Raw genomic sequence first — 26,316 nt, forward strand, 5'->3', positions numbered from 1 at the left:
GTAACCTATCCAGGTTTTGCTGCAGTCTTTCCCTCCCTACTAGCCTGCTCACCTCACCCCAAATTTTGGTATCATCAGCGAATTTAAACAGCTTGCTTTTCACCCTTTCGTCCAAATCGCTGATAAAGAAATTGAACAGCACGGGCCCAAGGACCGAGCCCTGGGGGACTCCGCTGCCCACTTCTCCCCAGGTCGAATATGACCCATTTACCACCACACTCTGAGTACGACCCTTCAGCCAATCTGCAATCCATCTGACACTGCAGGCATCTAATGAAAACACAATGAAGGAAAATATCCAAAGCTTCATAACTTTGGGGAAAAAAATCTTTGCAAAAAGCCTCTGAATCAGAATATCCTCTATGCAATTGCTGGCTCTTTAAGCAATTGGGGCACAATACAATAACCCTATTTACTCATTTGTCTATATCAAAAAAGCCAAATTGGGCAAATTACTCTTAAAACCAGTAAGCATATTAAATATTCGTATGTACCAAAGCGAGCAGAAATTAATGGAGAGAATACTACTGGAGGCTGTTTCATGATAGGAGGGAGGACCATTGGGAGGTGCTGTCCTTGTAATTTTAGTTTGATTAGTTTCATGGCTATGGAGAATTCCTGTTGATCCATCTTCCCATCCTTGTTCAGGTCTGATAGAGCCCTTGAAAAAGACAGTGAAAGAAACATTAGCTTAAACTTTTTCACTAAAAGGTAGTGTTTCCATGATTTGATTGTTTTGTTATTCTATTACAGAAAATAGATACTGGAAGGCACGCCTAATCGTTTCCTTACTTGAGTGTCTTTTGTCTGAGCTTCTTTTAGTATCTATCTTTCTGACAAAGAAGCAGTTAACACTTGGACTAAGGACAGAAATTACTCATAATCTGCTATAAGTGGTTGGAAACCTGTTCAAATCAGTGACACAACAGAAATTCAGTAAACATAAACCAATTTCAAAACGGCCCAAACCGGTTTAAGATAAACCTGGATGGATGTAGTATCAGACTTAACTGGTTTATGTTAAATCAGCTTATTGAACTTTTGCCCTAGACCCCCTCCAGATTCAAGTTAACTCAGTTCCCCCAGCATCCCAGGATGCTTTGCACCTCCCTTGGAAACCCACCCCCCTCCCAGGGTGGGCAGGCTAGCCTTGGCCCAAGTTGTCTGCTCCAACCAGCAGGGAGACATGCACTAGCACCTCTGGCCTGGACCACTGCAGGCAAGTGGCTGCATTTCCAGAATGTCTGTTCACTTGCTTATTGGTTCAATCTCTGCACCTTAGACTAACCTGAGAAGACTGAATCAATTCAGCATCGGGCTTTATGATTGTCTGTACTTAGCTTTGGAGTTTAACCTGCTATTGATTTTATAGAAAGTTAGATATGACTTTCCACAACACACAAAGCCTCAGGTCGCAGATCCCAATTTTTCTAGCAGCCAAACTACCATATTTTCTTGCACACAACACAAACCTTTACCTCCAAAATCAGGCCCCCAAAACTGGGATATTAAGAGGGGAAGCTGATTTTCTGACTGGGACAGAAGCACGCTATTTTGATTTCTGCTCACAGTGCAGCAGCTGTTGCATTACTATTTAGGCAGCTGAAGGAGTCAATTGACATAATGGCTCATTGTTCTTCACTCCAGAGATGTCAACTATTGTCTTTTTTTTCAGTTGTCTGAGAGCTGCTCCTGGTTTCTCTTTCCTTCTGTTTCATAGGCTTGGAAATTCTTTAGCTCTCTTCACAAATAATAGGACCACCCAAACGGACTAGTCTTCAGTAGCATGCAGGGTTTTAGCTTAGTTAAGCAGGAAAAGGAGAGCAAGTCAGCTGAAGATTAGGTTCTGTCTCTGCTCTATGAAGGCACAAGTTGGGGAAAAAAAAAAAATCTTTTTTTCTTCATTCTACCTTTCCAAACAAGACATATTATATTCAGGGATGGGCTGTATGCAAGAAGATACAGTGTTCACTTTGAAAGTCAAGCTGTACTGGTGACCGTAGTTTTTTTTAAATATGCTAATAAAGGCTACCTGGCACCTACTGATGTGACTCGATTTCTGAAATTATTACACGCTAAAACATTCAGTGCTCATGGAACTAGAAGGCTATTTGGAAAAGCATCACCTTCAGGTCCAGTCTGATGCAACACTTACTGCATCAATTTTGCCTTAGCACAAGCCAGACCGATCATTTAAATGAAGATTTGGCATGGCAAGACATCAACATTCTTATACATAACATCAATTAAATGTAGTTATAGATCTTAATAAAAAAATTATCACTATTTAAAATTTAATTAGTATGTAAAAATATATTGTTAAAGCTTATATTCTCACCCATTTTTCTTGGTACTTCCCTAACCTGAACACCATACAATTTTGTGTGTGTTGAAACAGAATGGGCTACTGACGTGCAAGTATTAGAATTGAAAACAAAACTAGTGAGCAAGTGAGAGAAGCTGTGACAAGCTGTTGTGCACTTTAACAAGTAATGATCTCATATGGGAACTTTAAAATAGAAAAAAAAAGAGAAAGAGGTAGAACGTTATATTATGAATATTATGCAACATAATGAGAGGGTTGAGACATAATGAGGGGGAAATGAGAAGGCTGACATAAACTATTCCCAGAAACTTCAATCGTCTCAGAAGACAACTCCATAAAGCAATATATTTTATTGTCAACATCTTCCTGGTGTTTAGCCCAGATTTTCCTTCACTGTTCATGCTACAGTTCCCATTTACTGTGCGCTGCACAGCATATGATACAATTCCTCCCCATTCATCATTTACAAATATTTGAAGAGTGTAAAGATGAAGAAAAATATACATTTAATCAAGATATAAAAACCTACCCTAATGCTTCCTCACAAGTCAGTTCCTCCAGTTTCTTACAGACTTATGGGTCTTTCCTCTGAGCTTTTTAATTCGTCTATATTTCCGACAAAAAGTCCCCAACACTGAACACAGCACCCTGGAATGGACTCAGCAATTGCAATGAAAAGACCTGTCACACTCCTTCTTCATGTGTAGATCTCTCTTGCATTTGAGGTTTAATACTATATTTTGGGGTGGGGGTGGTAGGGGAGAAGGAATTCAGTTGTTTTTTTACCTGCATTTGACCAGCATGTTTCTACTAGCTGATCCTTACATGAGGCCTAACAATGCTATTTGGGACAGTCCACCATTCCCGTCCCACACAGTGGATACCTCCAGTTTATTCCTACCTTTTGTTTGTGATATTTGAATCAGTTTTTAATCCCTGGAGCATAATTCAAAATTAACCACTTCAAATTAATTTTATTAAATTCTTGATTCAAAAGTAAGTGTGGCTCACGCAGACCTTTGCACACAAACAGTTCTGTTGAGTCAAATGGTGCGATCAGGGCCTGAAGAAATACATCTACTGAGTTCCTTTAATCCACTGATTCTGCCAGAAACACAATCCAGGGTGTCTGTCTCCAGTTTTTATGTAATTCACTGTTTAGTACTCAAATTCCATTATCACTTTGTTTCTCATAGTATTTCTTTTGGTATTGTAAAGGAGATCAAACCTTAGCTAATAGGAAAATAAACAAGAAATAAATGGGTTCCCCCCAAATTTTTGTTTGACCACTATAAATAGAGAGTGGGAAAATGGAGTTTTAGTAAACAACAAACCAATGTCAGTACATGAGCCAAACATCTTAAACCTCTAAATAAAAAAAAAAAATCTTACCATATTTCAGCCAGGACAGAAGCTGGTAGACCTGACTGTAAGAAAAAGGTGCGTGCTTGTTCACCTATGACCAAAAAAAGAGAAAAGAAAAGAAAAACTAAAGTCTTATATGAAGCAGCAGATATTTATCAAGGTCAGTGCTTTCAGAAGAGCTCAGCACTCCCACTTCGGGCCAGATTTCCAAAAGATCTCAAAATGTTGAATATTAAGCTCTTGAAAATTCTGCACCACAACTCCTTGGTGATGTTAGTTGGCAAGTGCTAATGTATTTTGTAGTCCTGACTCCTGGCTTCAGGAAGTGGATTAAATTAACTAAAAAAAAAAGGTTCGTTGCATACATCATAAATCCACAGGAACCAAGAACTTTGTACAGTATAATTTTAGATTTAAGGAAACAAAGGTAAAATTTAAAGAACTGAGTGTTCAGTGTTGGCCCCACTGACTTTTAAGGAGGAAGGAAGAGTAGGGTTTTTTTTCCTGCTGTTAACTGATTCTAATTCAATCCAGTACAGGCTCTTTCAACTAGAAAAGAAAGCTTTGTAAAATACATTATTCTGTACGCAAAGAACACATTTCCAACCAATAAACACTTATTCAGTATTGCAGGGATGGGGCATGATGTGCTATGTAACTCCATACCAAGTTTCACAGCAATAAAACACAGATCACATTATTAAGCACCATATTTTCTCAAGCACCACACAGCCCCAAATAAGACACTATACTATTTTGGGAACACAGAATGAAGAAAAAAGATCTTTCCAGAGTCTTCCCTGTTACAGCACCAGATCACCGTGGTTTAACTTCAGCACAGCTGCTTGGGCACAAGCTGCTACCAATTCAGAAGGGGCTGTGACATGGTTAAACCTCTAGCTTTGGAGCAGTAAGGAGAGGGTGAGCAACACTGAAAACTGGACTCCACCCCCTCCTGCATAAACCTAGGAAAGCAGCACAGCCCCCCACCACTATTCCAGCATCATGCCTCCATTCCAGCCTGGAAATTAGTTTCCCCCCTTAAAACAAGCACCCCAAGTTTGGATGGCTAATTTTTGGAGAAAGGGTGTGTGTGATACGTAAATGCAAGTAAATATGGGATGTGGACAGTGCAATAGAAGTTTTTGCACCTGCATAGTAGCGAGTTTTCAAGTCAGAACCTGCATTTATGCAGAAAATCGTCTTACATTCACATAGCATTGTAAAGCACTTTACAGCCAGGTCAGTAATCCTTCACCCCTAAAGTCCAGCCTTTTTTCAGGTGGAAGAGACAGTGCTCGGCAAAATGATTCAGCAGTTTCGGAGAAGAAAAATACTGAATGCAAATGAATCTGTCAGAAGGCTACACCTAGGCAAAATACAATTACGCATGCTGAAATTTGTGGAAGGTGAAAAGCTTAATATTCCCTTGCTTTTGATAAATTCCATAAGCTCCTGAAGAAACACCAAGTGTCAGGCCCTTTATTTTTGCTCTGCATACCAAAGAATAAAAACTGCCATTGCAGAGAGACCTCTAATGTGGAGAGAAGAGTGCCACTCCCTGAATCACCAGTCATTTGCTACAGCAACAACAATAAGCACTCTTTCACAGCTGCTCACATGACCACTGATTGTCCTATTTAGTCTATGACCGGATGGGATGACAGCACAAGATGGTTGGCTCTCCAAGTGAAGATTTTAATAAACCCTTTTGCAGACTTTCTGTGCCAGACTGTAGACCAAACCTTGTAGAACAGTTTTATAACCCCCAGCAGTACTTTGTGCATAGTTATTAGTCATATAATGAAGAACTGGGTGAAAATGAAAGCTTCTAAATTGTTTTATAGGTACTTCAGGTACACAAGGGTTACTGTAGAGCACAAACCAACCTGTAATGTATCCTCCTGTGGGTTTAAGGCTATCAAACTGCTTGTCATGCTTCGCCCGCTCCTCAGATGTGATAGCCCACATGTTTGGCCCTCCTAAAAAACACAGATTACAAGATATTTAAAAACAAAAAATGGTCTCTGTCAATTGAGAAATTCAAGCTTTGTTTCTTAAGAGACCAAATTAGACCAAGAGCTTCTGTAACACACCCTGCTCCTACCAGCTTGGCAAGAACACTTACGAAACGTGATGTGTAAGACTTATTCAGTGTTGCATCTGGCTTGCTTATATGCTGTTTTCAAACAAGCTATATTTTTTTCAAAAGCTGGTGCAGGGCAGCTTCCTGCCACTGCTGATTGTTCATAGCCCAGGCAGGAAGCATGTTGTGTGGGCTAATTTGTGTGACCAAACTGTTCTCCTGATTCACTGGTAAACAAATATGAGTCAATGTTGTTTAAAGGTTCTTGGACAGGAGGCTAATGTATGGCAGCTGCCAACTATAGACTTGTGCTACTTCTCACCCATGCAGCAAAATCACAATTGTTGCTTGCAACAACAAGTGGTGGAGCTGTGCATCACCTTTCAAAACTGATAGCATATATTTTCACTTACTCTTGAAAAAGTTAAATTAAGAAGAAAACAAGAGTCCCAGGGTGACAGTTATTTCCTTCTGTTTGCTTTAGATGTTCCCTATTTATACCCCTGGTTCCTTCTAAAGGATAAAACCAAGAGTTGTGTTGTGTTGCATAGATCATAACAAAGGGTTGAATTCTCAGATGTGCCAAATCCCACCAGAGGAGTGCAGGTTGATGCACTTGGCAGAGAAAAGGAATGATTAAAAGTTACTGAGTGGGATAAGTGCTATATAAAATCCAAATATAGCTTTTGGCTAGCTGTCAATGTGTATTCAACCAAATTAAGACTTAGCCAACATTCCCAATGGGGGTGTGGGGAAGGGAGCCAAAAACATCTCAAAAGATCAGGGTGATAATATGCATCATAGATCATCCTAATGGTCAGCAATGATAGCCACCACTACACACTGAGCTCAACATCAGGAATTCTATAAAATTATTCAACTGTCCCTCAAATAATTTTTTTAGCCCAGTGGAAAACTAAAAGTACACTCAGCAAGTTGCCTTAAAAAAAGCCTACAGCACTCGTAGAAAGAGTATTTCTTTACAACACTTGCAGCACTTCCATGTTCCCTAAATACTGCTCCAGTTTCAAAATGGGGAAGGTATTTCATTCTTTGGAGGGTTTCCAAAGAACCCCTTACAGTTTCCAGAGCTCACAGCAAAGCCAACCTGTGTGAGGCTAACACGCAGAATGTCAAACACCTGCTGCTCCCCTATGTATGCAGAACAAGGAGAGTTTCTCTCTTCTCATGACAAGACCTTGTTAGGAATATAACTGGTCTCGTCTATTAATCCACATGGATAAGCATCTGTCAGGGAGGGTTGTGCTTCTCTGCAGGGAGCTGGGCTAGATGACCCTTGAGGTCCATACCTACCGTATGATTTTCCTACGCAGAATTCTTTTACTTCCGCTATTTAATATGGAATAAGTCATGACTAAGCAACCAAAAGCCTGGTGAGATACCAAACACAATCTACAAATTACAACTCCTGCTGACAGCAGCAGCAGTAGAAGCAGTGATTAGGACTTCTAAATATACCCACAAGTGGGAGACCCACACTCAAAGTACTTAGTACAGCACTGTACTCACGCAGCACTTTACTGGTCTGGGCAACAGCAATGTACGTTCCTAAAGGCACCAGGGATAAAGTGCCATAAAAAATGAATAGAAAAATTACAGAGGTGGAGAAAATTACTGTCAGTGCAACTTCCCAAGCATGTTTCTGTCTCATACAAATACAGGTTTCATTATCTTCTGAAACCAACTGTGTGGCAAGAGCTCAAGGGATGATCAAGAACAGAACGGGTCAGAAACCCGACAACATTCACAGGGTAGCAGCCACTTTAAGCCGGAAGTGTGATTTCACAGTTCCTTACATGGGGTTACTTTCACCATCTGATCTTTTAAGATGCTAATTTTTCAACTTATAATGCTTCTTTTTCTCTGCACCTCCCTCAGCTTAACTAGTGACAGTCAAATGGCAGTTTCACTGTCTAGTGCTCATAAACACTGTCTTCTGTTTAAAAATTGCACATTCTCTGGTTAAACCCTCAAAAACCATGCGTTTCCATGATTAAAATGAAGTACCACTATATATAGGTTTCAGCTTAACACAATGTTTTATTGATATATTTACAAGTTTAAAGCAATCTGGAAGCCTACCAGTGCCTCAGTCGCTATAATAAAGTAAATTGTAAATACCTATACATTTTGGTGTTTGATTATGTTTTTTTTTTTTTATCATGGAAAATCAGAGCACCCTCTGCCCCCTTTGCTCACCATGATGCGGGCCCAGCTGCAGCTGTCCCTCAACATTGCTTTGTGGTGCTAAGCAGCCCCGATATGCCGGTGCCCTGCCCATGACATTATCCCTCACTCCCCTCCCACAGTCCCTAATCCCCTCCAGGCCCGCTGAAGGGGACCCCTAGCTGCCAGGGCTACAGGGGCCAGGGACCTGGGTCCACAGCAGCGCCCAAGCCTTGGCTGCTTCCCAGAGAGGCAGCTGCTGCTGCTGCAGAGCCAATTGGATGGGGGGAGGGCAGATGCAGGCTTCCCGCTGCAGGCATGGGACTCCCTGCCCTGCTGCCCTCCGCCCAGGACCTCCTGGCCTAGTGGATGGGACCCAGCATGGCAGGGTAGAGCGAGGCCAGATGAGGAAGCTGGATGCCACCGCCAGGAGCCCCATGCCTCTATGGTGAGGCACCCCTTGCCCCACAGCAGTGAGGGGCACAACTCTGCACTGCTGCCCCCACTGCTGCCAGGTGGGCAGGGGGTACCTCGCTATAGTGGTGTGGGGGTTGCAGCAGCAGATCCCATCTTCCCGCCCTGCTCTATCCTGCTGTGCCTGGTCCTGCCCGCTAGGCGCCGGAGGGAGGGTGGGGGCAGCCTGAGCCCAAAGCTGGCAGCCCACATCTGCCCCTCACACTGCACATAAATTTGGGGGCCATGTGTCCCCCATGCTCCCTCCGGGAATGCATGTAGCAGTGGGGAGCCACCCCCCACCCCGCCACCCCCCAGATGAGCCGCCTGCGGCTCTGTCCTGCTCCCTGCCCAGGCCCTGCAGCTGCGCATTCCAGCCCTGGGCCCCACACTCTGTCTGGGCTGGGCAGCACTCCCAGCCCCAGACCTGCCCAATTCCTTCCTTCCCACACTATGGGGCCTCAATCCTCCCCATCTCCCAGATTTACCTGCAGGAGCTGCTCTCCAGGCTGCCTGTAGCCATGTGTACGTGTGCACATGGAGCCCCCCTACCTGACCACCATCCTCCTGCTCCCTGAGGCCCCTTGCAGGCTGGAACTCTGCCAGCCTGCAAGTGGAAACTCACCGTTTCCTACATTTCTCTCCTTAAAAGGAGAAAGTCCAGGTTTTTCTCCTTAAAATGAGAAAATCCAGGTTTTACTGTATTTTTTCATGGTGAACAGAAAACGGAGATCCCAGCTCATCAAGTAGCATTTTGTTGTCAAATCTGAATCCAAAATACTTCAGGGGGGTGTTCATTTCAACATTCAATAGAAAAAAACTAAGTTCATTAAGTCATCAACTGGGCAAAACACTGGCAACAAAAAACTTGAAAGCCTCCATGTATTTTTCAGCACAATTTAAGTTAAAGATCTGCTAAATCCATCCAACTGAGATGGTCTGATTTTATGAGTTTTCATTTAAAAACTAGACAAAAAACCTGTTAGTTACAAGTGAATTTAGCTCAAATCCAAAATAAAAAAACTATAAACAAATACTGACCTCTCCAAAGCTGCCAATTCTGCATGGCTCCAAGGTGCAAGGATAGGTCTACTAACACGGAGTTAAACCTGAACTACTACCATGCATCTATGTAAAGTTCCAAGATTTTGGCTCACCCCTTCATTCACATTCACAAGGGTGACTGTGCCCAAAAGCTTGCTAAGAACTTCTTTCCAGCTACGCAGTTAGTCTAATAAAAGATATCACATCTACTCAAAGAACCTTGCCTGCCTGTGTCCTTAGACCAACATGGTTACAACCAAAAACCCAACCACTTTACCTACAAAGTAGTGTAAGATAATCATTACTTTTTTTGACCAGAGCCTTTTGTGCACTCCTGCAGCTGGAAAAATGTACTAATTGTGTGCTGTGAGTTACCTTTTCCTACCAGACACATATTTTTCAAGATCTTAAGAATGCTGCCATGGCCTCAGTAACCTTGAAAGGAGCCCACAGAGCTATTCTATGAAGGTAACACTTGTGTGAAGTGAACTACTGACACATCACTATGTAACCCTAGCCCCATGGCATTTAACTGCTGCATACTCTGCATTGCTGATTCTTAGTTCTAGTTTTCACTAGAAAAAGGTCTGGCAGTACAGAAACACCAGCAAGCTCTCAGACACCATTTTTACTATCAGAATTGTGCTTTTGCTGGCAGAAGGTATCATATTTATCCATATCCAAGATGACTTCAAATGTAAGATGAGTCCCCAATAAATTAGATTCTATTTATGGAAAGTCAGAAATCTGTTACAGTTTTCTGTGTATTGAATCTAATTACTGGAGGGTCACCGTGAATTCATTCCCCTCACTGCAGCAGCAGGGAAAGCAGTGGGGGGCAGGGCAGGAGGGGCAGGTGTACAGACCACTGCCCCTTGCCCTCTACCCACTCTGACACTTTCACCTTGCCTCCCTGCTGCCTACATCCCCCAGCCCCTTGCCTATCCCTCACCCCCAGGGCCTAGAGCTGGGGCTGCAGTAGCTGCCTGCCCCAAGCCAGTTCAAATCCAGGACAAGACTTTTCCACACACACCCCTCCCCATGTTGATCAGAGGAAAAAAAACAACCTTGTCTTAGACTTGAGTAAATACAGTATATCATCTCTTTAAATTAAATAAACTATCTCTGGAAAAAATTGTTGTGGATAAACAGCATCTACAACAGTGTAAAAATGTAATTTAAAAATCCCTGCCCCAAACCAATATTGTTACACTGGCAAAAATGTTTAATGTAGACCTTGCCTTAAAGATACAGCATGGAAGACAGGCCTGCAAACAGCCACTGTCACTTTGAGGCCTTAACCAAAGATCACTGGCATTTTATCAGATGCGAGTCAAATGCATGTTTAAGGTGGCATATATTTCATCCATTTGAATATCGCACCCATGAAAACAAAACTGAGCTTTAGCATTCATTATATAAGTGAATGATTATTACAGATAAAGTTGAAACCATTTCCCAAAAGGCCAGTTCAGGCTGATGTGGATGTTTTTGTCTCCTGATTACTTTGAAGTGAGGAGAAATCAAATGTAAACATCAAGCTGGAAATAATGTGCTTTCAAAAACAGGCTAGAATTTCAGACTTCCAAAACTACTACCTGACGGCAGACAGGGACTGAAATTCTCTGATAATGGGTCAGGACGAATGCTGAGAAACACGTGACAATTCTTTAAAAATTAGCCTGGTCTACCACAGCTTTTCTAGCCTAAGCAAGTTAATAACAAATCAGATCTTTAAAATCATATCACTTGGATTACTATCAGACTTCAAGGGAAAACAAAACAAGTTTAGGTCAGTGAGGACTTTGCATCTTATCTCGCAAGAATTATCAACATCCAAGAGGTATAGTTTGGAAAACCCACCAAGTTGCCTTCAAGCCATTAAAGCACTGTACCGGAGTTCTGATGGTTTAAGAAAGAAAATGTTTGCAGAATTCCTGACAGAAATTAGAGGAAGAAAAAAACACAAGACAACATTTAAAAAGTGATCCAAAGTCCTGATACCTTGCTAGATAGGAAACTTACACTTTTTAACACTGTAAACCAAAGTCCTGAAAGTATCATACCGTATAGTGCACGTAAACCCTGGTGTCTAGCACAGTCTTTTGGGATTGGTCCAGAAAGCAACAAGTACCATACAAATACCATGCAAGAGAAATGGCACACTGGCCCATCTGACATTTATAATTCTACATACACTTAGCCTTTCAAGGGTTTATATCACAAGATGATAAACACAGAGATGGCACACAGGACTCCCAGATTCAAAAACATTTGGACATGTTGTGCAGTAGTACTGGAGAGTGTCTTTTAAGCGATGCTACTGTGCTCCATGCTGTCACGAGTTACTGTGCAATATTATTTGGCTACTGCACAGTCAGCATCTCGTGTAGATGTGCCCGCTGACTAGTATCTGGCCTCAAGTCTGAAGCTAATATAAATTCAAATGATATATTTCTAGAAGTCAAACTCTGGAAAGAGCTAAACTTTGAATTTTACTCCATACAAATCTGCCCCTTGCTTATTGTGTGAAAGAAGTTTTTGCCATCTTAACCTTTTGTTGTTCCTTTTGGTCAAAAGGATACTTTTCCTACTTATTTTTATTTACAGAAAAAAGGCATTATTCTGTCTCTCTTCTAGAAAAGGATTTTAGTTTTAGAGAAGACTCTGGTTATACTTTAATAAAAATGGTTATTACCAAAAATGTCTGAGGTCAGAAAAGTGAAGCCTGAGCTCAGAGTCCAGAGACACCTCAATCTTACTTCCTCCTCAGACATGTGCAACTAGAGGAGTAGGAAAAAGGCAGACATGCAGACTCTCAGCCCTGTAATATATTTGAAAATCCAACATCAATGCATCCTGACAGGTAAACACATAAAGCCAGAAACCTTTAGCAAAATATAATATTCAATGCAGTGCCATTAGAGGGCAGGGAGAGGGCAAATACAAACACTTTTACTGAGGATCACAAGAATCACTCCTTTTCCTTTACAGAATACGCTCTCAGTGACATTCATAATTCCAAGAGGCAGTATGCGATTAAAACGATGCTCTTAAGGGTGGTTATATTATGGCCAGCCAAATATCGCTTCAATAGTTCATCAATAGTCTGATATGCTTCCTTTTTTTCAAAAGGCTGCTTTGATGGGCCATCTCATTCCTTTTGTTCCTAGAATACAGTGGAATCAGACAAGGAAGGAAAAAGATTTTGCTTTTCTTAATAAAAAGGTCAATCACAAAGAATAACTGGTACTACAGAAGACACAGAAAAACAAATTCTGAGCCTAGAAAAAGAACAAAGAGGCTTGAAGAGGTTAAAAACTCCTTAGTGCAGGGGTGGGCAATTATTTTGGGTGAAGGGCCACTTACTGAGTTTTGGCAAGCGATTGAGGGCCGCATGACAGGCAGCCAGGGTTTTCTAAATTTTTTAGAGGCCCCATGGGCTGGATAGAATGGCCTGGTGGGTTGCATCCAGCCCACAGGCCGCATTTTGCCCACACCTGCCTTAGAGGTTGCAACTTGGGGCAGTTGCACATCAGCCTATATGAAGGACATCTAGGCACAAAACCTGACTTTTCACCCAAGGGAAGTCTTCATATTTTCCACAAAGTGTCAGAGGAGCGACTTTTGTTCTTTTTGCTGATGGTAATTTTTTTCATAGATTTCATAGACGCTAGAGCTGGATGGGACCTCGGAAGATCAGAGTCCAGCCCTCTGCCCTAGAGGCAGGAAGTCAGCTGGGGTCAAAAGATCCCAGCAAGATAAATGTCCAAATGTCTCTTAAAGAAGTCCAGGGTAGGTGCTTGCACCACCTCTGGACACAGTCTGTTCCAGGCCTTGGGGGCTCGGACAGGAAAGAAGTTTTTCCTTATGTCCAGCCTGAAATGTTCTTGGAGGAGTTTTTCTTTCTTGTTTTTGTTTTGTATTTGAATGGCTTTATTTGTAATCAAAACTATGTTCCCACAAGCTATAGATTTAATTAATTCTCCAGAGAGGATAAATCTAAATTGAAGCACAGTTCCTGGTCTACATGACTCCAAATGAGCAGCAGTTATATAGTGCCTTGCAGCTTCTCAAAGCAGAACATTAAGCCTCACGATGACCATATGAAGCTACTAAACAGCCCCATTTTAGTGAGAAATGTTAAAGCAGTGGTTTGCCTCAAGCTGCAAAACGAACAGATTTGTCAAGCCCATACCCCTGCGTCAACTACCTCACTATGTTGTTTCTATCATTTATTGCTCCAAATAAGCTGACTTATCAGGTCCTTCTCATAGCTTCATAGTATATTAGGACAAATGCATTAGTTCCACTCTTCCACTGTCTGTTTGTCAATCCTTAACACTACCTTTCCCCCACTTGTCCTTCCTGAGCAGACCTCTAATAAATGTTCTACAGCTATCCAAACATCTAGTTTGCGTATTCAAGCAAGAAGAGAGATTTATATCTATGTTTCTACATTTCAGTTATATGCATGCTGTAATGCCAGAACACCAAGTCACATTTGTATTCATACAATCATGAAAAAAAATAGGGCTGGAAGGGACTCCCCTGCTCATGGCAAGTTCATTCCTGCCTGGACAATCTCAGTCAAAGTCTTAAAAACTTCAAAGGATGAAAATTCTCACAACCTCTTTAAGTAATCTTTTCTAGTGTTTAGCCACCATCATAGTTAGAAAGTTCTTCCTAATATCCAATCTAAATTTCCCTTGTTGCAATTTAGGACCGTTCCTTCTTGTCCTCTCTCCTGTATACATAAAGAAGTATCCATCTGTTCTTGTATTTGAAGACTTATCAAATCCCCCTCAGTCTTCTCTCCTCCACAGCCCCAGCTCCTCCAACCTTTGTTTGTAGGTCACGTTTCCTGGGCTTCTGACAATTTTTGTGGCTCTTTCCAGCTTGTCCACATGCTTCTTAAAATTCAGTGGCCAAAATGGGACGCTTCTGGTGACTGCTCACCAAGGACTGAATAGATAGAAGTGACTCTTCTACATGAGTCTGAATCATCGGAAAGTAGGGCTGGAAGGGACTCCATGGGTGTGTCCAGACAAATGTACGTGTGCGCAACGTGGCACTGCAAACCACACGTGCCGCACATGTAGGTATTCATCGCACTGCTCATTTGAAGCACAGTGGGGTTTTGTATAAAAAAAACAAAAACTAAACACACACCTGAAAAAAGTGGGGTGGTGCATGTGGAGGCAGCGTACGCTGTTCAAAACAGGAGACTGGCTGGCTTGAGCTACACTTCAGCAGCTGGCCAGGCTCCACATGGGGAAAGCTGCTGTTGGAGCCCTGGGAAGGAGCCCTCAGGATCCCAGGTAGGGCTGCTGCGGATAGCCCAGGTGCTGGCCCCAGCCTCCCCTACCCCACCCAGGGCAACTTGTGATGTGCCAGAGTACATGTGCATGAGCTTTCCTTGAGGACAAGCAGCAGCAGCACAAGGACGTGCTGCTGCTGTTTATCCACAGGAAAATGCACATGTGCACTCACGTGGATGTGCTTTATGAAGTCATCTAGTACAGCACCTTGCTCAAGGAAGGCACATCCGTGACTAAAGCATCCCAGCCAAATACCTGTCCAACCTGATTTTGAATACATGCAAGAATGGAGATTCCAGTTTCTCTAGGTAGCCTGTTTCAATGTTTGACTGCCCTCATAGTCACAAAGTTCCTCCTAATCACCAGCCTAAATTTCCCCTTCTGAAGCACGAGGCCATTTTTCCTATTCCTGTGCCCTACAGCCACAGAGAAAAGCCTATCTCCATCCTCTATGCAATTATCCATCAGGTACTGAAGACTACAATTAAACCCTCACTCCATCTTCTCTTCTCCAGACTAAATAGCCCAAATTCTTTCAGCCAATCCTCATGTCTTGCCTCCCAGACCCATAACCATTTTTGTTGCTCTGCCCTGAATTCTTTCCAAACTGTTCACATCTTTCTTGAAGTGTGGGGCCCAAAACTGGACATAATAATCCATGCGAGTACTGCACCAGGTGACTTGCACAAGATACTGCTGTTAATGTATCCTGGTATGCTCCTCCCTCCCCTTTAACAAGAGCACACTGGTGACTCATTCAGTTTAAGATCCACTGATGTCTTTCTCTGCAATACTGGAGTCTTACCAATCATTCCCCAGTTGGTGTCTGTGCATCTAAGTGCTCTATCTTAAGTGTTGTACTATGCACTCATCCTTGCTGACCTGCATCCAATTCATTTTGGAACATTTTTCCAATCATGTGAACTATCCCAGCCAGTCCCATTTATTCTAATTAGATCGTAATTTTGTGTTCATATTAGGACTTGCCATTTTTCCTGCTTATTCCCTAAGCTTCTTGTATTACTAGGTAAAGATCTTATATGACCGGTTGTCTGACAAATTTTCCTCTTGATAGTACTTTCTGTACATTGTATTCCACAGGTGAGTAAAGAACAAGGTAACCTTGAAGGCCAAGGAATAAGAAGCAATGTGCAGTTATAACAAGGTTGTAAGGCAAAATTCAGCAGGGCAAACAGCTAGTTATCAAAGTCTTCTTACTGCCAGGGAGGAGTCATTCAGGGTGTTACCATCATAACACTGGGAGGAAGAACCAAGATGATATGGGGCATGGTTATGACACAAGATACTAATGACTGCACTAATGACTGGACCAACAGAGCGTAATCAGGAATGCAGACATGTCAGCTGTACAGCCTTTTAGGATACAATTTATACTCTCATTTACAGCTGGAGCTGCTAGATATTATAGCAATGGCTGCATTAGAAATACTTGACTGCAGAATCATGCTGGGCCTATTTAAGTCGACACTGTGCTTTACGAAGTAGAAAACTAGTTACTTAATACGCTAAGATTTTTTTCTTATGGTCTAGAGACCAAGCCTTTGATAAGTAGAGTCCAATGATAAAATAAGCTCAAATTCAAAATCTTTAACTTAATAACCAAACTCTTTCTAAATCAATAGATCTGTACCAAAACCTTTGATTCAATTGATGATTTCAATTAAGTCTCTCCCTGCATACAAGTTTATATATAAATATATTTAAGAATAAGCTTGAAATTTAACTATTATCCTGCTTCTTAAAAATAAGTTTAAGAATATAACAGAGCACGTTAAAATTATCCAAGCATCGACAAGATTTTAATATACTTATTTTCTCAATTAACACTTGATTAATATCTTTAGCATTTAATCAAAGCACTTTTACAAAATACAGAATGTTGTTTGCATTAGTCTCCAAAGCAATTAAAAAAAAAAAAAAATCACAGAATTGTTTGAGCCTTTCCATCCATCCATTTTTGGAAGTCGTTTTTAACAAAAGTATAACTGAGATCCATTGCAATAATAAGAACAATCTGCCAAACAATCAAAACAATGAAGAGACAAAAGGTTTGAAGCTTATTATATTGGTTCCTTTGGTAATAAGTATCTGTCAACTCCTTCAATCATGTTTTACTGAAGTTCATTATGAACCAAAAAACATTATTTCCCAGTGGAAGTCTATTCTGAAAGCAAGTGTACCTTACTGTTTCTTCTCTATTGCCCTGACATCTTGGTATATACATTTGGTTGAACTGTACCTCTTCTAGTCTCTGGATTCAAACATGAGTCAAGCAGTTCATCCTCTACATATACTTAAATAACAATTCCTCAGCCTTGGAGAGCACCTGCTACTTTCCACTACAGACAGCACCTGCTCTGTTCACGACAAATGGAGTCCTACACACGCTGCAGATGATTCCATGCACTTTAACATAGGTAGAAAAATCACAAATCCACTGTTATCTATTGACCTAGGCTCTGCCAAAATTATACTGAAGTTAGAGTATACCCTATGGCTTATTATATTCTAACAGTCTCTCCTCCCTTTTGAAAAGTTTGCTATGTAGCAAGTCCTCCAATACCAACTTGACAACAAAGAAGGATCCCAATGCCTACTCTCAAGGGAGGAACCCTTGCAAAACTCTGCTGACTACAAAATGACTCAACCCAACTCCAGCACTCAATAAGAAGACTGAAGCACCTTGAATGCTCAGCCATACAGGAATTCAAATAGCATACAGAATGTTCCAAATAACAGAATCACAGAAAATTAGAGTTGGGAGGGACCTCAGGAGGTCATCTAATTCAACTCCCTGCTCAAAGTATGACCATTCCAAAGTAGACCATCCCAGCCAAGGCTTTGTCTAGCCAGATCTTATTTTACAAAAGTAAGTATTTTATAAGCCAATCAAAAGGGTATTCTGGATCCTACATTAAAAAAAGGGCAGGGGAAGAAATTATGTTTAGAGATGAAGGTTTATAGGTAAGCATAACTTTGCAAATAGGCAATAACCAGGGTATAGAATATTTTTTTGATTATGGAAATTTTTTTGCTCTACTTGTTTTTAGAGATTCATGGATACACATATAAATACACACTGCACATGCCCAATTAAACTGCATTGTACACATTTTCCCAAACTTCTCTCTGAAGTTAACTGATGAAATTCTACCTAAATAAGAACCAGTTCAACTCTCGTGTCTGTTAATCTTTCAGTGTATCTGGAAAGGTTTCCACCAACTCCTACCATCTTTCTCAAAGAAGATTTAAGATAACTGTATAATCAAAATCAAAACAGCAAATGGACCATAGAAGTAACTTGGTATGTTGAAAGGCCTGAACCTACACAATTTCTAATTTAAGGAACATAGTATAGTGCAAATACATTTGATAGAACACTGCAAAGAAAAATTGGGTTTATTATTGGCATAATAATTAGAGGGCTAAATCTGAACTCATTCTGCCAGTACCAATTAATATTATTGAATCATTGTTCAAAATGGGTAGGCCATGATGACCAGAGGAGAGAAGCTATAAAAAGCTTAAAAAGGCACCATTTGATTCACAAGTAGTTATCTGTAAATTACAATAATTTATACCACTTTTTATAACAGCTTACTACAGTATATCTCAGATTGCTGAAGGTTGAACCCTCCTCCAAGAATCTGCATCTCTACCCTGTGTTGTGAAACCCTTACTTCTGCTGAATGATACATCTCCCATGGCCTCTCCCTTCATGCTCCATCATCATTTCAAGAGTGTCTGTAATATAGTCTCATAATCCATTTTGATGAGCAGTGGAATCAGTAACAACTGGTAACAATGTTTACAATTTAGTATCATCAACAATTTAATAAATGAAGCCGCTCATGCCGCTGCAGAGCTATTTTTTCAGACCCAGAAAACATCTGGGGGAAGATGTAAGCACTATCATAAAGTAAAATCCTACTAAAGGCAAGGCAACCCTACCTTTAATGTAAGTTAACACCAAGTCCTTTCTTACACCCCAGGGAATTATGCAATTATGCACCCACACAATTTTGCACATAAAAGGCAGGACTGTGCATAATTGCACAATTCTGCATAATTTCACCCCAGCAAGCTCTTCACATCCACCTCCTCGGGGCCTGGAGCCCCATGTGGAGCACAGAGCCGGGTGACTGGAGAGTGGGGTAAGCAGGGAAGGGAGCTCCTGCCTGCGGGGGGAGTAGGGCCAGGCATGGGGTTTGTGGGTGGATGCATGGGCAAGCCTGGGGTTTGTGGGTGGGTACAGAAGACACGCCATTGGGCTCAGCTGGCTCCGTGCCTCCAGGTGGGGCTTCCAGGACTCCAACAGGAAGACGTATGTGGAGGCATGGAGTCTGCCCGGCCCAATGGTGCACAACTCCAGGAATGTGTGTGGCAGAGGGTTCCACACCCGCCCACAAACCCCAAATCCCCCATACCCACCCACAAAACCCCATACTCCCATACTCACACCCCCACATAAGCCCTACCCCCCACAACCCCCCTCCATACACACCCACGCCCCTTCACAACCTCCCCACACACCATGTTATAAAATGGGTTACATAGTTGCATAAATACATAGTTCCTGCATATATTCTAAAGAAGGTTCAAAAGGTGTTATATTTAGTTTAATTTGTAAAAATACCAAAAACCAAAAACCAACTTACATTTTTTTTATTTTTTGTGCATAGTTTTCATTTTTTCTACATATAATTCCCTAGAGTATACTTTCTCTAGTCTTTACCTAACAAACAGAAAAGCTACAAGCTGCCTTTATTTCACTAGGATTTTACTTCATATTAGTTACCACGTGTTACAAACAGAACTAGAAGGGACTTGTGATCTTTCATTAATGATTTGGAGGATGGGAATGATATACAGTGGACACCACATTGGCTGGACGTGTGCAGCTATTATGCAGGGCAGGGATAACATGCAGGGTGACCTTAATAAACCAAAAGAGAGTTGGAGGTCACGACTGACTACAAGACCCAGGATGTCATCCTCCCGCTGTACTCGGCCTTGGTCAGGCTGGAACTGGTGTATTGCATCCAATTACGGGCTCCACAATTCAGAAAGGACGTGGAGAACCTTGAAAAGTCCAGAGGATAGCCATGCGCATGATCAGAGGGCAAGAGAGGCTGAGAGCCATGGGACTCTTCAGCCTGGAGAAATGCAGGCTCAGGGGTGACTTGGTAGCGGCCCATAAGTATATAAGGGATGTGCATCAGGATCTGGGAGAATAAGTGCCTGTTCACCAGAGCACCCCAAGGAATAACAAGGTCTAATGGTCACAAACTGCTGGAAGACCATTTTAGGCTGGACATAAGGAAAAACTTCTTTACTGCCTGAGTCCCCAAGGCCTGGAACAGACTCCCCCCAGAGGTGGTGCAAGCACCTACTCTGGACACACTTTTAAGAAACAGTTGGATGCTTATTTTGCTGGGATCCTTTGACCCTAGCTGACTTCCTGTCCCTTATGAGATCCCTTCCATCCCTAATGTCTATGAAACTGAAGTGGTCCAAAGTCAATCCAATCAAATTCAACAGAGAAGTGCAGAGATCTGAATTTAGGACAGAAAAATGTAAAGACAAATATACACTGGGGAAAGACTGGCTAGGCTGCAGTACTTGAGGAAAGGATGTGGGGGTTACAGCGGACCATAAGATGAACATGAGCTACTACAGACCATTTGCTGGGAAAAACAAAAAAGCTAGTAGCAGGGCTGTATTAATAGGAATGTCATTTGCATACTCTGGGAATTCATCCTTTCACTCCATTCAGCACTGGCAAGACCTCTCCTAGAATACTGTATCCAGCTTTGGGCCACTCACTCCAAGAAAGATGTGGACAGATTAGAGTCCAACAGAGAGCTACTAAAATTATTAGGAGTTCTGGGAAACATGACTTACAGTAAAGGCTGAAGGAATTTAAAAGGATGTGTAAAAGTATGAGAGATGATCTTCTGAGGTCCCTTCCAGCCCTAATGTCTATGAAATCTATGACACCGAGATTATTTGGTCTGTACAAGTGAAGACTGAAGGGGGATTTAATAACTTCAAATGCCTGACAAGTGGTTATAACAGGCTGGAGACAGACTATTCTCTGTGGGTGCAGAAGACATAACCAGCAGCAATGATCTCAAATTGCAGCAGGGGAACCTTCAGTTGGATATCAGGAAGAACTTTCTGACCGTAAGGGTGGCTAAGCACTGGAACAGGCTACCCAGAGAGGCTGTACAATCTCCACATAAGCAGGTTAGAAAAAACACTTAACTGGGATGGTTTAAATCAGCAGTGACTGTGTCTTGAGCCAAAGGTTGGACTAGATTGGGGCAGCCAACCTGCAGCACATATTCCACTAGTGGCATGGGCAGCCTGTGTGCGCACCACATGGTAGACCAGGGAGGGGTCAGGCAGCTGTTGGTATTTTTCTGGTTCTGAGATAGCAAAACCCCTTGCTGAAAGGAGTATTTCCAGGGGCAAGGGGAGGAACTTCTGGTTTCAAAGGTTGGGGGGGGGGCTTCTGGTCCCAAGATGGCAACCAGGGGGCAGGGCACCTGTCAATGGGCGGCGGCTACCCATGTGGCCCTTGACTGCTTGCCATAACTTGGTAAGCAGCCCTCCACCCAAAATAATTGCCTGCCTATGCCTTACATTTACATACAAAGAAACTACATTAAATACACTATCTTTGAACTGCTGCCAAAAGCAGCATGTGTTCAGTAATAGAAAACAATGAAGCTGATTAAACATAGCAAACACTGAGTATGACTACAAAGTACATGGCTCATATGGGGCAAACATGCCAATGGTAACCTTTTGTACTGTTTGTTGGTGTGTGTGGGGTGCGGCCCTTAAAAACAAACAAACAAACAACCTCCCCCCCAAAATGGGCAGTTGCTGCCTCAGAAGGGACCTGGCACCAGACCTGGGGGGACTGCAACACCAGGCCAGCAGTGAGATGGCCAGAGCCAGCTCTGACACCCTCCCCTTGCTGTCAAAAAATGCTGCTACATTTGATCTTAGCCAAAAGGCCAATTTTTTAAAAAAATTTTCATGTCTCTGTCCAAATTATCCAAATCAGTTCTGAATTCTACTGACTGTAGAAGTCTGTGTGGTGCTACCACCAGCAAGTACCCTCCCTCCCAGACTCCTCAGCTTGGGGCTCCATATATTCCCACATTTTTGGCAGACATCCTTCTACATGCAGGCCTCAAGCCCAGAGGCCTTGAAGTTCAGATGCCCCTGAGTTTTGTTTGCCCTTAGCCAAAAAGGCCAAAGGAACAAGTGAGAGAGAAATCCCTCATCTCTATAAAACTAAAGCATGTGGCTGAGATCATCCCAGAGGCTATAGCAGACTTTTGTAGGGAGGCCTGCCTGCAGTGCACTGGACAAGTCTCCACCCTTAACTACACAATGGCATTCAAGAGGATCTCAGCCTGGTAATCATGGTATTTCTCCTTGATCTGAGCCAAAAGACGAAGATTTTTTTTTTAAAGAAAAATTTTTGTGTCCCAGGTCAAATTAAACATATCAGGTCCAAATCAGTTTGAATCATCCAAGAACCATACCATATGTGGCCCTGCTACAAACTCCTGAAGCAAGTATTATTCTCCCTGGCTGAGTCCACTGTGGCTCCATAGAGGCAAAGACATTTTTTCCACATGTGGTAAATTGTATTGTGTGTCTGTTAACTTCACCATCACTTCTGTCGGGACTCATCAAATCCTGCCTCATCAAATCCTAGAAACCTGTTGAGCTCAGTCAAGGTGAATGCTTGATAGGAGGCAGAGAAAGCACTTCAAGGACATCCTCAAAGCCAACTTTAAAAAATGCAACATTGATATCAGCTCACGGGAGATTATCATCCAGGACCACCCCAAATGGAGGAATAGTCTGCTGCAAGGATCTCAGTATTTTGAAACCTTATGACGAAAATAGGAGACAGAAAAATGGAAGCAGCAGAAACAGTGCATCACAGACTGAACCAAGAACCCAGAGCCATCTACCCCACATGGAAACACCTGCCTGAGCTGCAACAAGGTCCGTCAATCACTGAACCCCTCCAAGAATGGCTAAGTGCTGGAATAGTGATGAATTCTTCCTTCACTGGGGTTAAGAGCAGGTTAGACAAGATTAAACAAGTAGCTGACTCCTTAAGGTCCTGTCCATCCCTATCTTCCGTGATTCTATGACTTTGGTGAAGACCCTTGGCCTGTCAAAACTCTGACTGGCAGGAACTTGTATTGATGCTGACTTTGATCTGCCACAAAGCACAATATTCCTGTGCAGCAATAGAACAGAAATGTGAGAGTATATCTTAAAAACGGAGAGGTGTCAACACCCGCTCTGCCTCGCTTTAGCTTGCAGACAATTGACTTGAAGTTTCCTGAAATCCAAGATGAGTTATCTTTCTTCTCTTCTCTTTGGGACCAGAAATTAAGAGCTAGAGACTTCACCCCAGAGTCTTTAAGAGCAAGTACAGCTGCATTAGTCTTAGCACTAAAGTGTTTCCACCTTAAATGGTAGGTCCTCTGTGGTATTCTGGACTTTTATGGAAGTCTAGATCCTTACAGCCATTACTATTTCTGTATCACCATGCCAGGTGCCATAGCAAATGGCGCTCTTGACTGCATCTAAGACTTTTTACAGGTTCATCTTTGCTACGGTCTGGCCTTTAGATATCAAAGAGGTTAAGTTCTTTCTGGAGTTGAAAAGCACTTTATTAATGGAGGTTGAGAATCTCTCAAACCTGGAAGCTGTAGCTGCTATTGAGGGCTTTGTACCCGATCCCTGGAGATACCCAATATCAGAAGCCTTAAGAGCTATATGTATTAGGAAGACAGCCAGCAACTCCAGGAAGCAAACTGCAAATATACTACAATATATAATATATCTATCTATCTAGATTTATATTACATTTGCTCTAGCTGCCACTGAGGAAAAAGTGGTGAAGTAGGTATAAAAATAAAAGAAACCTGATCTCTTTTATCCATTTCCTATACTATGGGATAAGAGGAGGCAGCGACTGATGATCTACCCTGGCTGGGTCCATTATGGCTCCACAGATGGGCAAAGCCATTTTGATCAATTGTATTATGTGTCTGTTAACGTCACTATCACTTCTTCTGTAGGGGCACCACCTGCCTCATCAAATCCTAGAAACCTATTAAATCCTCCAAGTTGTGGCCCTTCCAGGAGGAGAGAAGTTTGGGTACCGCCCCCAGACTCTTTGAAATGGGAACAGGTTTCAGGCAAGTCCTCCTACTTGGGACATAACAGAGCAAGTGTTGGCTGGAAGGCAGCACGTGAGGCTGAGACAAAAGACTGGCTTTGAGACTCAGAGCATGACCTTGTTTGCCCCAACTTTGTAGAATGCTGAGCCAATACGAACAAAATGTTCCAGTGGGCAACAGAAAAGATAATATGAACTCTAAATAAATACAAAGCGTTCTCAATAAAATTGATTAACTCCAAGCCATAAAGAGGAAAGAACTATGGACTGATGGATAGCAGACGGCTCTGTCTACAGCCCAAAGGTAATGAAGAGGAAACTGAGAAGTATGAGCATGCACTGCCCTCTGTGCCCTCAAGGTACTGCTGCCCTCACTCCGTCCCCTCTGGGGCAGAGCCAGGACCTATCCAAGTATCATTCTGGTCACCTGTACTGAAGGAGAAAGACTTGGTGGACCTGCAGAGCCACCTGCTTCTCTAGACAGATAGTCAGGCAGGCACTCCCAAAAGTCAACACTTGAGAGTGCCTTATGACATCGTTGTTAGGTGGGAATGGAAGCAGGAATGGAGTGTCTTTTGGCTGTGACACTGTTATAGTTTTAAATTAATGTTGTGTTTGCTGTGGGGGGGGGCAGGACTCATTTTTTGGGTACAGCTACAGACCCTCTGTAGGAGAGGGTCTGCAGACTTGGGAGGTTCACTGGCAGTGGGAGAGCCCCCTGGGTGTGAGGCAGTGGAGTGAGAATGGGAAGTGGGGAGGTGAGACAAGGTTTTGTATACTTCCATGTGTGAATGGGAGCTAGAAGATATAGCTGGGATGAGATGGAGGGTTTGCTCTTTTGGGTGACAGGCAGGGAAGAGGGAGTGGGTGAGATGAGGTACATTTTAAAGTTTTAGGGTGTTGATTGGCAAGTCTGTTGTTGATTCTTATCTTGTGGGTTGCTTGTTACTGTACGTTCCTCTGAGCCTTTTTGGATCAGGCAGGATATAAATCTAAACAACAACTATGTGATGCTGGAATACCTGCATGCCCCATACTTCCAAGATCAAGCCTAGGAAGTAAATACACACCCACTAAAGAAAACACATATGGATAACCACTCATAGCAAACTAGCACTTTTCATTAATATGCCCTCAAGCAGTTTGCAAAAGTGAAGGCCTTATGAGCTGGGAACTACAGCAAATAAAGGTTGATGACACGGGTGAGGCTGCAGTTGGAGTACTGCATCCAGTTCTGTGCACTGCACTTCAGGAGGGATGTGGACAACATCAAGAGTGTCCAGAGGAAGGCCACTTGCATGATTGGAGGCAGCTGGGCAGGCCCTATGAGGAGAGGCTGTGATACCTGCACCCGTTCAGCCTCCACAGGAGGAGGCTGAGACAGGATCTGGTGGTCATCTATAAACTGGCCAAGGGAGACCAGCAGGCAATGGGAGAGTCCCTGTTCCCCTGAGCACTACTGGGAGTAATAAGGAATAACGGCCATAAGTTGATGGAGAGTAGATTCAGGCTAGACATCAGGAGGCACTACTTCACAGTCAGGGCAGCTAGGATCTGGAACCAACTTCCAATGGAAGTGGTGCTCGCTTCTACCCTGGGGGTCTTTAAAAGGAAGCTAGATGAACACCTTGCTGGGGTCATTTGACCCCAGTACTCTTTCCTGCCCATGGCAGGGGGTCGGACTTCATGATCTGCTCAGGTCCCTTCCGACCCTACCAACTATGAAACTATGGTGTACTGGCACAAGTACAAAAGAAAGCATAACTTACTGAAAGCTGCAGAGCAATGGAATGGCAGAGCTCAGACTACAACCCACAATGCCAGTGAACCCAACTGTAGTTAATGTATGTGTCATTATGTGTGGCACAAATCACCGAACTATACAGCAAGTTGCATGTCATATTCCTTTAACCTGCCCAACTTCACTCAGTCCAGTAATCCATTTTGACCAAGACTACTTGTGAATTTTAACTTTCTGACCTAATTTAATCTAAACAGCCATATTTTCTGTGCTAGACACATTTCATTGCCACTCATTGAGATGATCCATCTTATTCACTCATGAGCAAGTTTGCCATCTCAAACTTAATTTTATTGTACACCATTATAATGCAGTCTTTTATTTCTGTGGACATCTGGTACACTGTATACACATCCACTAAAAGGACCTGCTACTTTTTTAAACCAGCAGGCACTCAAAAGAATGCTGAAACAGAACATTTCAAGTCTTTACATAACTAACAAACTAAAAATGAGGTAATGAAAGAGCATGCCAAGAATTCCT

The 26,316-nt window shown here is 42.5% G+C and overlaps 1 protein-coding gene across 5 annotated transcripts in view; it reads right to left on the reverse strand.

The window, feature by feature from the left end:
- Positions 1–26,316, reverse strand: part of ITSN2 (intersectin 2) — a 138,320-nt gene that overhangs the window by 77,346 nt on the left and 34,658 nt on the right. For all 5 annotated transcript variants that reach the window (XM_019520827.1, XM_019520825.1, XM_019520829.1 and 2 more), the window contains 3 exons: positions 5,581–5,673; positions 3,719–3,782; positions 495–661 (listed from right to left, as the gene is read on the reverse strand). In XM_019520827.1, coding sequence (XP_019376372.1) covers positions 495–661; positions 3,719–3,782; positions 5,581–5,673 — 324 coding nt within the window. The remainder of the gene's footprint in view (positions 1–494; positions 662–3,718; positions 3,783–5,580; positions 5,674–26,316) is intronic.

This window comes from Gavialis gangeticus, unplaced genomic scaffold (genome assembly GCF_001723915.1).
Source record: "Gavialis gangeticus isolate Ggan-Ray unplaced genomic scaffold, GavGan_comp1, whole genome shotgun sequence".
NCBI classification, from domain to species: Eukaryota; Metazoa; Chordata; order Crocodylia; family Gavialidae; genus Gavialis; species Gavialis gangeticus.